The sequence below is a fragment of the Suricata suricatta genome, chromosome 12 (genome assembly GCF_006229205.1).
Source record: "Suricata suricatta isolate VVHF042 chromosome 12, meerkat_22Aug2017_6uvM2_HiC, whole genome shotgun sequence".
NCBI lineage: Eukaryota > Metazoa > Chordata > Mammalia > Carnivora > Herpestidae > Suricata > Suricata suricatta.
The window spans coordinates 101,041,285-101,055,693 of NC_043711.1; the positions used below are offsets into that span (position 1 = coordinate 101,041,285).

At 54.0% G+C, this 14,409-nt stretch overlaps 1 protein-coding gene across 1 annotated transcript in view; it reads right to left on the reverse strand.

Annotated features, from left to right (window-relative positions):
- The window catches only part of BMP7 (bone morphogenetic protein 7), an 86,983-nt gene extending 72,584 nt beyond the window's left edge, over positions 1-14,399 (reverse strand). The window contains exon 1 of the mRNA XM_029918674.1: positions 13,967-14,399. Within this exon, the coding sequence (XP_029774534.1) occupies positions 13,967-14,384 (418 nt within the window). The 5' untranslated portion in view covers positions 14,385-14,399. The remainder of the gene's footprint in view (positions 1-13,966) is intronic.
- Positions 14,400-14,409: the final 10 nt, after the last annotated feature.

The window sequence follows — 14,409 nt, forward strand, 5'->3', positions numbered from 1 at the left end:
TCCGGTCCGATCAGCGGAAATGCAGAGGCAGACGACACGGAACTGGAGGAGCCGTCCCAGCCAAGCCTCTGGACGCTGGACTCTGGATTTCCTCTAATTTTCAAAGGTCATGAAACATTCTTCTTCTTTTGATTATGTCTCACGCGGTTCAAAAAAGTGTAAAAACCAGGGCGCCTGGGGGGCTCAGTCTGTTAAACGTCCTACTCAGGCTCAGGTCATGATCTCATGGTTCATGGGTTCGAGCCCCGCGTCGGGCTCTGTGCTGACAGCTCGGAGCCTGGAGCCTGCGTCGGATTCTGTGTCTCCCTCTCTCTCTGACCCTCCCCTGCTCATGCTCTGTCTCTCTCTCAAAAAATAAATAAACATTTAAAACAAATGTAAAAACCGGGCACCTGGCTGGCTCAGCCAGAAGAGCACGCAACTCTTGATCTCAGGGTCGTGAGTTCAAGCCCCAGGTTGGGAGTAAAGATTACTTACAAAAAATGTTTTTAAACTTGATAAAGTATAAAAACCAATCTTGCTCACAGACTGCACAAAAACAGACAGAGGTTCAGATCTGGCCCGGGGGCCGGGGCCTGAAGCCAGCAGGTCTCTCTGTGTGAACCCCCTCTGAGGACACAGCCCCCCGCTGCACCCCCGTGAGTGACCTGCCCAGAGAGGAGAACAGGTCAGAAACGTTTGTGCCCTGATTCCTCTGGGGGACACTGGGTGACAAAAAAACGAGGAGCCATTTCTAGGCGTGCATTTAACAACCTGTCAGCCGCATGGGGCACAAACTACACAGGGCGCCCGGGGGGTTCGGTCGGTTGAGCATCGGCCTTCAGTTCAGGTCGTGATCTCCAGGTTTGTGAGTTCAGGCCCCGCGTCAGGTTCTGTGCTGTCAGCCTATCGGCACAGAGCCCGCCTCCCCATCCTCGGTCCCCTTCTCCCCGACCTGCGCTCTCCCCAAAATAAATACGAACAAACAAAACACAAAACCACTGTGGTTCCCGGGAGGCGATGCCGCTCCGTGGAGATGTGGCCTCCGTCTCTGTGTCTCTGTCCCTCGGGTGTTCCACACCCAGCCAGCATGGCCGTCCCACAAGAGGGCTCACATTTTGATTGCAATCCGTGTTCCTTTCAACTGGAAAATAACCCATCGGTCTAAACCGCCGCTGCCCCCGTGTGCTGCCATGGGCCGATGGGTTTGAAGCAGTTTCTAACGTCAAGGAAAGTTTCCCTAGACCCGTGGTTCTCAACTGGGGATAATCTTGTCCCCCCCCCCCCCCACAAGGGCCATTGGCAATGTCTGGAAACAAACTGCCTTGGGATGGGGGTGCCCCTGGTGCCCTGGTTGAGCCAACCCCCTATAATCCACAGAACAGAGAGCTGTGTGGCTAAAAACGTAATCGTGCCAAGGCTGGGAAACCCTGCCCCACACCTCCCTAAAATCGGCACCGCCCACTTCCTAGGGTGTCTGAGCCACAAGAGACCCGGAGGTTTCTGGACCCCCTTCCTCCCCTCCCCCAAGTACACAGACCAGGAGGAGCTCGGGGTTCGAGTAGGTAGAAAGCAAGTGGCTTCGTTTACTGTTTCCTCCTAAAGGAAATGACCAACCAATGCCTCTACCCTATAAACATTTACTAGCCCTGGAAGGTTCCGAGGCCCCACTGCCATTTCTAAGGGCTTCTCTCTCGACGAATGTTAGGTCGAGTCAACCGGGAAAGGGAACCTGAGGAAGGGGAGGTGGGGGGTGCGTTTTACAAAGTTCAGGACCAGGAGGATCGCTGAAGGGCCGACCGGGCTCCCCCCCCCCACCCCCGCGTGGCGCACTCATAAACGAGCGTCTGCTTCACACTGGGCACTTTACGAACGGGGGCAGAACGGGTTTTAAAGGTCTCGGGGCACTGCTGCCCAGGGTTTTCATTTGCTAGTTGAGTCCCTGTCGCGCTAGAGGGTCTGTGGACTGATTAGTTATTGGTCCTTGGGGCACGACACCCTACACACTGACTAAGCCTGGCTCTCTGGGCCCGTTTCCCGAGTCCCTGGGGCTTGGAAGGAAATGTAATCAACAGAGATGGCAGAGAGACGCGTAACAAATACCCAGGCATCCGCAACTGAGAATGAACAAGAGTTAGCACTGTGGCGGCTTCCTTTGATACATAGGTTTTCTTGCAGAAGAACTTCAGATTTGCAGAAAAGTCCGCAGAACGGCAGCGCCCCCGCCCAGCCTTCCCCGGGGCAGACGTCCCCCAGGCCCACGGGACACCCGCCAAAGCGGAAAGGAACCCCGGTGCCCATCGCTGTTGACTATTAAATGAAACTCCAGGCTGGTCTTCAAATTGCACCAGGTTTTCCTATCGATGTCCGTGTTCTGTTCCAAGAGCTAATGCAGGAGACGCTGCGCTTCCTAATGGCTTCTTATTAACAGAAGAAAACTTGACGGGAAGAACTGGCGTTTATTTGAAATTTCTCCCCAGTTGCATTCCTTCCCGGCCTCCCTAGAGGCAGCTGGTGGGGGTCCTACTGCCCGTGTTATGTACCCCTGGGGTGACCTCATACGTGTGGACCCACAGAGGACACATAATATTATCTGCGGACCCGCTGACACGAGGCAAATGGTTACACCCTGAGCATCCTCCTGCCGCTTGCTTTCTCCCCCTTGACTTTGTTCTGAATCGGTGTTGCTACATGAGAAAGAAGTCCTTCCCTTCTGGTTTATTCTAAATTTATAAACAACTTAATTACAAATTTATTTCTCCAATCTCTGCTCACCGACACTTAGGCGGTTGGTGATTCTATGCTATTACAAAGCAGCCCATATCTATTCTGATGCGTTCAGTCTTTTCTAGAGTGTCCTGAGGTACTGCTATTCAAATGCCATCTCTAGGGGCACCTGGGTGGCTCAGCTGGTTGTGTGTCAGACTCCTGGTTTCAGTGCAGGTCATGGTCTCACAGCTCCTGGGTTGGACCCCACGCAAGGCTGTGTGCTGGCCACGTGGAGCCTGCTTCGGACTCTCTCTCTCCCCCTCTTTCTCTGCCCCTCCCCCATTCGTGCTGTGACTGTCCCTCTCAAACAAACTTAAATTTTTTTTTTAATTTTTAATGTTTACTTTTGAGAGAGAGACACACAGAGCGCAAGCAGGGAAGGGGCAGAGAGAGGGAGACACAGAATCCAAGGCAGACTCCAGACTCCGAGCTGTCAGCACAGAGCCCAACTCGGGGCTCAAACGTATGAACTATGAGATCATGACCTGAGCCGAAGTCAGACACTTAACTGACTGAGCCCCCCAGGCGCCCCCACAAAAATTTTTTTCAACACCAACTTCTAGCTGCCTCTGGAATGTCCCTGTCCAAGGAGAGTGGGGTGCGCGTGTCCGAGGGGGGTGGGGTGCGCGTGTCCGAGGGGGGTGGGGTGCGCGTGTCCGAGGGGGGTGGGGTGCGCGTGTCCGAGGGGGGTGGGGTGCATGTGGGAACCCCGGCGCACAGCAACTGGGGACCCTCCGCCCTGACAGTCTGAAGTCACAGAGGTGGTGGAGGCAGAGCGGTCATCAGCAGGACAGAAAGAACGAGGCATGCGCTGCTCACCTCTGTCTTGCGCTCAGTGCACCAAACCACAAAGTGAAGGCCAAGGGCTCCGTGTGTGCCCCCCCGCCCCCATCCACAAACCTCCTCGGGGCGAGGAGCGAAGACTATACTGCTTTTCACTCAACAAGAGCTGGATGCAAGCCTGCAGCTTCTAGCGATGCAAGAGGGGGCCCCTTTACCTCCTCCCCCCAACACGAGAAGGACTCACTTCGCGGACCGCTCAGAGACTTAAACGAGAGCCCGGTGACGAAGCTGTCCCGGCGCCAGGCCGCTACGGGAAGGCTGCCGCCTCCCACGTTATCACTAGGACTTATTTCAGTGACGGGTTTAGCTATCGAAGGAATTCGGAATTCGGTTCCTAGATTCAGCCGTGCAAATCCGGCCCGGGCGCCAGGAAGTGGCCCTGAGGCCCAGGCAGGAGACGTGGCACCCCACTCGGGGCAGGACTTCATGACAGGATACTGATCTGCACGGGCCAGAAAAGCGCCCGCCGGGACCAGAACCAGGCTCCCTAGTTCTCTGGGTCGGGAAGCAGACCACGGCCGAAGCCCGCTTCTGCTGAAAGACAAGTCTTACGGAGGCGACTCGTTTTACAAGTGGGAAGAGAGAGAAGTGGTTCTTCTTGTTGAACCATGTGGATACCGCAGGGGGGCGGAAACTTCTAGAAACACTGGTTTCCACCACAGGGTGCGAGCGCTTGGGGGAGGCTGGAGGCATCCACTGGGAGGGGGAAAGTATCACAATCATAACGAAGTACATTTCAAGGACTGATGGACGTCAGGAAAGGTGGAAATTTACTAACTGAGCTTTGATAAGCTGCGTAACTAGTGGATGAGACTAAATAGTGAGCATCTTGTTTCAGCAAGGCGTCTGGCAGTCCCTTCCTCCATGTCCACGGTCTGCCCGGGAGAGAATCACCCCCGCCGGTGTGGCAGACACTGGGGCCACTTCCCCCCAACGTGCCTTCCGGTGCTCCCCTTTCCCCGGCTTGAGTCTGTAGTTTCCCCTCCCCACTGGGGTCGGGTGTGACCACCTGACCAGCTCTGACCAATGAAATGTGAGCAGAAGTGGGGCATTCCCTTTGCAAAGCCCGGCATCCTTTCCCTCCCAGGTGGCAGTGAGGGGACAGTGGAGAGGGTGTCGGCCCCTCAGAAGGGACCGAGCACCCTCCCAACCCGGCCAAGTGCAGAGCCCCTAGCTGGCAAGCCACAGTGGAGCCAATCTTCCTACAAGAGAACAGACCTCTGTGGGGAGAGCCTACCAACACTGTGTCACCTTTTCTTATCATGTGATAATTGCATCTATGCTGATTAGGCAAATGAGGGCCCCAAATTACAAAAATGTAGGACCAGGCCTTGAGCTCGCTGATCCCCAACTGCTGACCCGCGATCTTGAAAGAGATCAAATTCTATCACACAACGTGAACTAATCTGTGAGAGCAAAATTAGGTGAAGGTGTCTCGTTAATTAAAAGTGCAATTCTGTATTAATGAATAGTGATCACTAGTTAAAATGTGTATCAATTAACATCAGAATTTTACATTGTTTTTGTTGTTAGTGCCCTCCTCCTTAAATTTATATTTTAGTTATGTTTTAGAAGGTAAAAAAAAAACCCACCTACACCAAAACAGTGTGACTTCCTTCTTTTTTAAAAAAATATTTGTTTTGGGGGGAGAGCGCAAGCGGGGGAGGGGCAGAGAGAGGGGGACCGAGGATTCAGAGCAGGCTCAGCGCTGAGGGGCTGACAGCAGGGAGCCCGATGTGGGTTCTAACTCATGCACCCTGAGATCACGACCTGAGCCAAAGCAAAGTCGGACGCTCCAACGACCGCCCCCCGTAGAACGTAGTTTTAACTAGGGCCTGGACCCAGAAATTTACTAGCGGGGACGTGAAATTGAAAAAAGCATTCGGAAGACGATGCCTTAGCAGGTCTCCAACTCATTCACGCACAGAAGCAGCCAGAATCTGGTCACCTCCTGTGCCATGAGAACTTGGCCGGCCAGCACAAGAACAGAATAGTAAGAATGTCTGAAAAAACAGTCAAGAAAAGAGTCCTTTATCAAAGGCCAAACACGAGTCATTGAAACCACAGGCTGAGCGGCCCGCCTCTGCTGGCCACGTTACATTGCCGGCCAGATGAGCACCGGGACCCTTGTGGAGACGGTCTAAGCTGACTGTCACGCTAAGTGTTTCGGTTTGTTTTTGTTTTTTTTTTTTTCAAACTACATAAAAGAAGGAGAGGCTGGTGTTACAAGACAGCACAGGCCTAACTCCAGTGCTTAAAAACATGCAAGTCCTTGATTCTGGAAACAGGGCAAGGTTTTATTCACAGCCAAATTTAATTAAGCCAGACAACAAAAGATGGGGAACTTGAAAGCTACTCCAGGAAGATAAAGATGCGAACGAATCACACGTGACCTCAGAGATGCAAGGAAACCTGATCCTCACTAAGTCAGAGTTGTCCAGCAGCTTGGAAAGGGCTGAAGGGAAGCCTTGAGTGATTTTGCCCACCCCTCCTCTCGGCCCTGGAGACGTTCTCTTTCGTCCCCTGGTCTCCAGAGGCTTCTAAACGCACTGAATCCACACAGGGCTTTGTTTTAGCCTAACCCCGGCCGGGGGAGGGGGGGCGAGCCTTGCACCTGCTCCAAGAAAGGGGCGGCTGTTCTGTTCTGTTGATGAATGCTTTGGGCTTGTCACTCCCTCAAGGGGAAAGACAATTTGTACTTGGACCATCTTCCAGAAGGGGTGGGAAGCAATACTTCTGTGCTGTGTTTTTTTTTAATTAAAACTTTTTATTTTGGAATAATTTTTGACTTAGAGAAAAGTTGCAAAGATAGTACAGAAAGTTCCTATACACCTTCACTCAAGTTTTAGCTTCCCTGGTAATAAAGTTTTTAAACAGCCAGAGATGCTAAGAGCAAGAGAAAGACTCAGCACGCTACTCTATTTATCCTCAAGTAGTTTGGTGTGCTCGTGCAAATTTCACTGATCTCTGGAAGAAGGAAACGCCTGTGTGCAAACACACACACATTTTGGGGGCTGTCTTCTTGATATCTTTGAAATAACATGGGCAGCTGAACCTCAATACTTTAAGCACTAAAAAACGGATATTGGGGGGCGCCTGGGTGGCTCGGTTGGTTGGTTAAGCGTCTGACTTTGGCTCAGGTCATGATCTCGCGGTCTGTGAGTTCGAGCCCCGCACCAGGCTCTGTGCTGACAGCTCGGACCCTGCAGCCTGCTTTGGATTGTGTGTCTCCCTCTCTCTCTGCTCCTCCCCCACTCATGCTCTATCTCTGTCTCTCAAAAATAAATAAACATTAAAAAAATAAATCAAAGAGGCCCCTGGGGGGCTCAGTCGGCTAAGCCTCTGACTTTGGCTCAGGTCAGATCTCACGTTCATGGGTTCGAGCCCCGATTCAGGCTCTGTGCTGACAGCTCAGAGCCTGGAGCCTGCTTCCGGTTCTGTGTCTCCTTCTCTCTCTGCTCCTCCCCCTCTCATGCTCTCTCTCTGTATCAAAAATAAATAAAGCATTAAAAAAATTTTTTTAATTAATTAAAAAAACTCACATTGGGACTAATACAGCAGAGTGAGTCGTGATGTGGCCACCACAATAAAAACAAGAGCCACCATTTAGTATGCACCTACTGTGTGCGAGACTCCACAGATGTGTGATAGGATTGTGTCTTCCTGAGGATCTGTGAGGGAGCGGATAATTATCCAGCTTACTAAAATGAGGAAACGAACTCAGAGATGTCAAGTAACTGGTTCAAGGTCACACAGCTAGGAGGCAACAGTAGTGGGGACAGACACAGGGGTTTGAGCCGCGTCTGAGGAGAATCACTGTGGATGCCGATCCGTTCCCCCTTGCCAAGTCACACCCTCGGCCGTCACCGAGAACTTCTGTTCCACGGCAGTGACGCCCCCCCGCCCCCCGACTCCATATATCACCCAGAATTAGCTGCAAAGTGTCAGGAAACTTGGCCAGGCAGCCCCAAGCATCAGCAAGCGCTGGAAGCCGTCACTGCCCTTTATAGAAAGCCGCCGTTGGCAGCCCCTCTCCCGCAAGGGAACAAATTAACATTGGCATTCCAAACACAGGAAAGGAAGGAAATTGGAAACACAGTTTATACTTGGCCAGCCCTTTGAAATACTGTACCATGCTACCGACATCAATTAATGGAAAGCAGGGTTGGGCTGAGAGGCTCTGGTTTGGAAATGCATTAACACACGTTAAACATGTTTGTACAGGAACCGGATTATAAGCACTCTGGCTCCAAAACAATAAAGCAATTACCCTAAAACTGGTGCTCCGAGTTGTCATTAATTCAATCCACTCCACGCGGATCAGCAAAGGCTTTGCGCGGCTCCCAAGAATGCCTTCTGCTACAAATGGCGAGGGGCCGGGTCGCACATGCTTCTCTGAGCCTCACAGAAATCCGTGTCAAACTTCCTTGCGCTCCTGATATCCCCCCAGATCATAAACACTCCCCTCTGGAGAGGGAGAGAATACACTTTGGTACCCCCCCCCCCCCAGGGCTCACCCACCTCTCCATTCTGCGATGGGTTCCAGCAATCTTTCGTCGGGGGTGGGGGGGGAAGGTCAGCTATGAAATATATGAAAAATATCTGTTCCATATTAAGAAATACCAAGTCACATTTTTGTCAAATATTATTTGTCAAATGCCAGCTGCTGCAAAACCCAGAACTGGACTGCAGCTGAACACACAGCTAATACCAAATGGTTCACATAATAGCCGCGGTCGTACACGGGATCGTTTGCAGGGTAGGCCCGCCCCCCTTCCTCCATAAACTGTTTCAGGCATTGGAAAGAAAAGCATCTGAAGCTCTGGAATAAATAAAGTCCTGTGCCTGGAGCTGCCCCGCTCCAAAGACCCAGCGCGCTGGGAGCGGGGACTCAAAACAACCAGAGAGGCAAGTGCCCATTTAACAGTCGTGTAAGGACGCTCACGAGGAGAGATTTCGAAGCTGTGCCGCTGGAGGTCGGCATTCCTGGCTCGCAGAGTACGACCCGGCCAGGTTCTTCCAAGACCAGCGTCCCCGGGGCGCCCGCACCCGCGGCAGCGCCCACCTGCGCCCGGTACCCGGTCCTGGTGACCCCGCATTCCTGGGGCCGCCCCTGCCCTGCTCCCGCGCCCCGGTGACGTCACCCGGCAACGCCACGTGGCTCTGGGATCCATCAAGCCTGAGCAATCTGGGTGTGTGAGACTAAACGTGCCATCATTTTCACCACAAATTAACAGTCTCTATGTAAATATTGGTATTTCCTCGCCCCACGGAGGCGAGAGGAGGAAAAATGGCGCCGGTGCGTTTGATTGAAACTAATTAAAAGCAGAGAGTCATGCAATTCAATATATTGATTTTACCGGCGGGACCTGAGTCTTCTACAGTAAGTGTGCACAGCTGCCTTGCTCTCCCACCGCCAGGATTTAAAGGCATTTCTTTGCATCCCGTCTGACAATAACATGACAGGTCCCACATATCCCTGCCGGTGCCCTAACCCCGGTGACGCTGCCAGACTGCATTAAGGCAGAGTGGAGCCGCAGTTTGCCAGACACCGGGTGTCGACAGCCCCCGGCCAGGCCTGAAGAGTGATTGCGAAGAAATGAACCTGGCCAGCCATTCGGGCTCTCCGTTCAACGTGGATGGAGAGGCGGGGGAGGGTGGGGGCTGGGGAGCCTTAGGACACTAGGACCCGCTTGCAACGGGCCAAATATGACCTTACCCAATAGGGAAAAAAGATATTAAAGCGATAGGGGTGATCAATCAACTTCGATGGGACTCTCCCCGGAATGAAGTCATTACTTGTCTCGGAGTTCAGCGGACATGTGATCCTCGCTCACGTCACAGGCATCCTGGCGGTCAGGGGGTCGGACGCCAGCTAGGATCATCTCGCAGGGCTTGGAGCGCTCTACTGCGCTGGGAAAGGCCCCTGAACCACAGCTCATAAGAGCTGTGTTTTATTTTTAAGTTTATTTATTTATGGGGGGAGGAGGGTAAGCAGAGAGAGAGAGAGAGAGAGAGAGAGGAGACAAGAGAATTCAAGCAGGCTCCAAGCTGTCAGCATAGAGCCCGATGCGGGGCTCGAACCCACAAACCGTGAGGTCACGCCCTGAGCCGAAACCAAGAGTCTGCGGCTTCCTCAACGGAGCCACCCAGGCGCCCCAAGAGCTCTGTTCTAGAAGCGGTTTCTCCTCTCTGGGCGTGCACAGAATCATCCCTTTGCAGTCCTGAAATCGATCTTTATCTGGGCCACCTCCCTCACCCCACTCGGCAACCAAAGCAGAGTTCTGGAACCAAAACCCCAAGCTAGCCCCGGGAGGCCGGCATCCAGGGCTCAACCTCAACCTGCTTCGATTCCTGAAGGGAATACAAAGAAAGATCAAAAAAGTTCAAGTCCAGGTCACATATATCCTTGGGAACAGGAGTGGAGGGGGGGAGATCTCTGATTTAAGAAGCAGGAAAATGAAGTTTAGGAGAAGCGATTTCGCAAAGGTTACTAACAGCACAGCTGGCGGCGCACTCCTAGAGCGCGGGCACCCCGCAGCAAACAAGAAAAGAAAGCAAGCAAGAGCGAAGGGGGAAATCTGTGTGTGACATCTATATCAGGCCCTGGCTGCTCACCAGTGAGGGCCTGCGCTCCAAGTGCTGGAATGTGGAACGGCCCCTTCCAAATTTTAACACAAGCCAGGTTACAGCTGCAAATGCCTCCAGTCCACGCTCCTTCTCGAAGCACTCCCTGAAGGAAATTTTTAAACTGTAACAGAATCTTTTTCTAATACCCTACAGTGGTAGGGCCTGTTCTTAAGGGGCAAGAGGAGCGACCTTAATGCCAAACACTTGTCAACAGAAAGAACAGCCAGATGGTATAAAGCAAAAAAATAACCGCACAGCCTTCTTTCTCCCTATCCTTTGGCTGCATTAACAAAAGCCACTTTTATACGTGGAGTCCCGTAACGACCGGTGGCCAAACCTTTTATTTTTTTTCATTCGGCTCCGAGGGGTCAACGGATTTGCCTCCTTCACAACCTGGGCCAGAGAGGAGCACACCCATCACACACCCCTGATGTCAGCCGGCTTCTTTTGAAGATTCCAAAAAGGAACCGCCGGATTTCTCCAAAGGCAAAAAAAAAAAAAAAAAAAAAAAGGTGGGGAGGGGGCTCTGGCTGGCTTCGGTCAGCAGAACTCACATGGCCCGGGGACAATTTCAGAGAGGAGTAGCCTGTTTTGAATTCAAAAACTTAAGTTCTACACAGAGGAATCGGGGGCTTGTTAATCCAAACCAGTTTACAAATCAAGCCGTTGAACCAAAGGGGCCCAGGCAGAGATGGGTGTCCCCGCTGGTGTCACACCGGGCCTCACCACACAGGCTGGCCTCTGTCGTCAGGTGGGGCCTGGAGTCCTCACCTGGTTCTGTCGTACATTCTCTTCTAACTCCTTCTCTTGTTTAGACCCCCCCCTCAGCCTGGCAAAAAGCTTGAATTCCAAGGAGAACCACTTAGAGGAACAAAAGCCGGCTGGGTTGCAGACAGAAGGAAGAACGGACGCATCGGGTCTGCAAAAGCCTTCAGAGTGCAGTCCGAGGTGTCCCCAGCCCTGCAGGACAGCAGCGGGGCGCAGTGGAGGGAGGAGGGGCTAGAACGTCAGCCTCTCCATCCCCAGCCCCCCAACGTCCCCCCAGGTCCCCCTGCATGATACCAGCTAATGGTCTGATAGGGACAAACGACACTGTCCTAATGCTTGGATAAAGTGAGATGAAATGCGCCTTTAGAAGACTTTGTATGTTACCATCAATTATGGTTTGCAATCCGAGGAAAAACAGTGTGCTCTCTCTGCAAACTTCGCCTCCAGATGAGTCTCCTACACACTCCCCTCCACCCCCCACTGCCACCCCCAGCCCCTCCTATGCAGAAGTTCCGGAGCCTGGACAGAATGCAAGGGACAGGCAGTTTATTCCTGTGTCGCTCAGCAGAAATTAAAGGCCAACCTTGGAGCATCTACAGGAGGAGTCTTGCCAAACGGCAGTCCAGGTCTGCACCCAACTAATTACCTTGAGTTTTAGGGACAGCGAGAGAAAGAAAACAAGGTCAGCGCCCTCTGTGAAAAGCCACTCCGTCATCTAATTTGGAGTGATGTTCCAGAAAGCAGGACCTGAGAAAGTCAGGACTGTCCCACAAAGCCCCGAGCCGGCCCGACTGATTAAGAGGCTCAGACAAGCCGGTCTTTGTCCTTCCAAGATGAAAAGAAATGGGGCTAACGGGTTGAAAGCTGTGTGTACAGCCAGAGGAGGTGAACCGCCCAGCTGTGGCCTTCCCTAACAAGTCCCAGCTCGCTCCCGCCACCAAGGCAGAGCTGACAGCCCTGCCCCACGGTTCCCAGAGGCGCCCTGTCAGCAGCCTCGGCCTTCTCTGGGGTGGGGGGAGCCCTGACCACCCGGACTCATCCATATAAGCAGGGTGCTTTTCTGCACTGGGTTTCCAGAGCCTTCCACAGAAGCCAGGGCCTATATATATATATATATATATATATATACATATATATATATATATATATATATACCTTTCTAATGACCCCAGCCTGGCTCTGAGGGCCACCACTGAGACCTACTGCATTCATTAAGAGTCATAGGGACCCAGCAGAACATTAGGTACCATAAATCCTTCACCAGAAAAAGGGCCTTGGCTAGGGCCCAGCTTCGGGATGGCTATCGAGCCTTGCTTTTATAAATATATTTGGAATTTTTCTTTAGTTTCTGGTATAGGTCATAAACACACATTGTAAAAAAAAAAAAATAAAAAAAAAAAAGCACACAGACCAAAGTGCAGACGATGAAAAATCAGACCCCAGCTCCCACTCCCTAAATAAGCCGCAGCTCAGTCCTCCCCTCCCCTCTCCCCCACTAAAATCTATTTCAGGTTCACGGTATCTCTTCCTCCAGGGGGCACCGATGTTAGACAAGCACAAACCTAACCTCACTGATCTGCACCTTGCTTTTTTCCACCTCATACATCTTGGAGACTATTCTAAATCAGGACATACGGAGCGGCCTTCTTCTAACAGGCTGCTTAGTACAATTTAAACTTTCTCGAAGTTCCTTTGGCATCTAAATGTCCCACCCCTTGCTAGCTGAGAGTCCTCGCACTGTTTGGTTTGATTTTTCGCTAGTTATTAGGACAGACAATGGCGACCCGGGAACTCAGGGACCTTATCTGGTGCTGGAAGCATTAAGGTTGATCCCCGCTGCCCCGCGCCCGGGTGCCCGCCCCACGCCCCCAGCGGGGGGCTCCGGGATCATTTCCCTATTGACACGGCGCCCGTGGGCGTTAAGTTTGCAGTCTTGACTCCGTTCGCATTTTCGCAGCAAGTTACACACGTAGAATGAAATCGGCTCAGGAAACAGCGCTATCGGGGCGTGTTATCTCGGGAAACCAAATATTTGATCATCAGTCCCACAGCGCGCTGCCGGGGTTAGTTTGAGCAAGTCTGGCGAATGTGCGCGCACAGATGGAGGAGGAGCCCCGCGCCCCCGCCGCAGCGCCAGCCTCGCGTCCCCCCCCCCCCCGCGGCCTCCCCGGGGCTATCACGGCTCCAAGGGAGACCCGGGTCCCCCAGCCGCCCCCGGCAGCGTCTGCTTCCAGATCCCGCGCCCCTCGATCGCCAAGACCCGCGGTTTGCGCGCCACACGTGATAAACGCTGAAAATGGATTCTGCCCGCCCGGGACCTATCATTAAATATTTAAAATAGAAAGCTCGCGATGGCACCGTTTCTCCCCCAGCTCCCGCCAGGAGAGCCGAGAGGCAAGGGGGCGCCCGGCCGCCAGGAGGGCGCCCGGAGACACTCGCGGCGCGCAGCACGCTGAGGCGGGCGCACCGCGAGGGGACAGGTAGGGAGGGCTCAACAGGGCGGGGAAGGGGGCGCGACGCCCGCGATGCCAGGTCCAGGCAGGGCTGAGAGGGGCCCTGAAAGGGCGGGAAGGCTGCTGCGCCCAGCAGGGCCCTTTAAATCCAGGTAGCAGGGGCAGCGCGGGCCCGGCACGGCTCACATGACCCAGCCCCGCGCTTTGAACTGAGCCGCGGCGGGCCCGGCGCCTCCAGCCCCAGAGGTGCGGCCGCCGACTTCACCCGGAGGGGGCTTCGAAGCAACCCGTTCCTCCACCGAACTCCCACTGGCCGAAGGAACCCGGTTCGCCCTACCTGGGGGCGCGCGCACTGCTTGGGGTCCACTGGGGCTCGGAGTGGGAGACCCCGCGCCAGGCACCGCGGTTTTAGAAACCGCCCCGAGGGTAAAGATGGGCGGGCTGGATGTAAACAGCGACCCCCTCCCCGTCCCAAAGTGCCTCCGGACCCAGAGGCTCACCCCCTCCCGCCCGCCCGCACTCACCGAGGTTGACGAAGCTCATGACCATGTCGGCGTCGGTGAGGAAGTGGCTATCTTGCAGGCTGGCCAGAGGGGGGCCCTGGGTACTGAAGACGGCCTTGTAGGGGTAGGAGAAGCCCTGGCCGTCGGGCCCGCCGCCCTCCTCCACCGCCATGGCATTGTACAAGTCCAGCATGAACATGGGCGCCGAGTTGTGCTTGCCCTGGAGATGGGGGCGCGGGCGATGGGGCAAGCCCAAGATGGAGAGGATCTCGCGCTGCATCTCCCGCCGCTCCTGGCTGCGGAGGCGCCGGTGGATGAAGCTCGAGTGCACCTCGTTGTCCAGGCTGAAGTCGGCCAGGGCGGAGCGCAGCAGGAACAGGGGCGCCCAGAGCGCCACGAAGCTGCGGGGCGCCGCGGCGCGCAGCGAGCGCACGTGCATCGCGCCGGCTCTACGCGCGACCCGG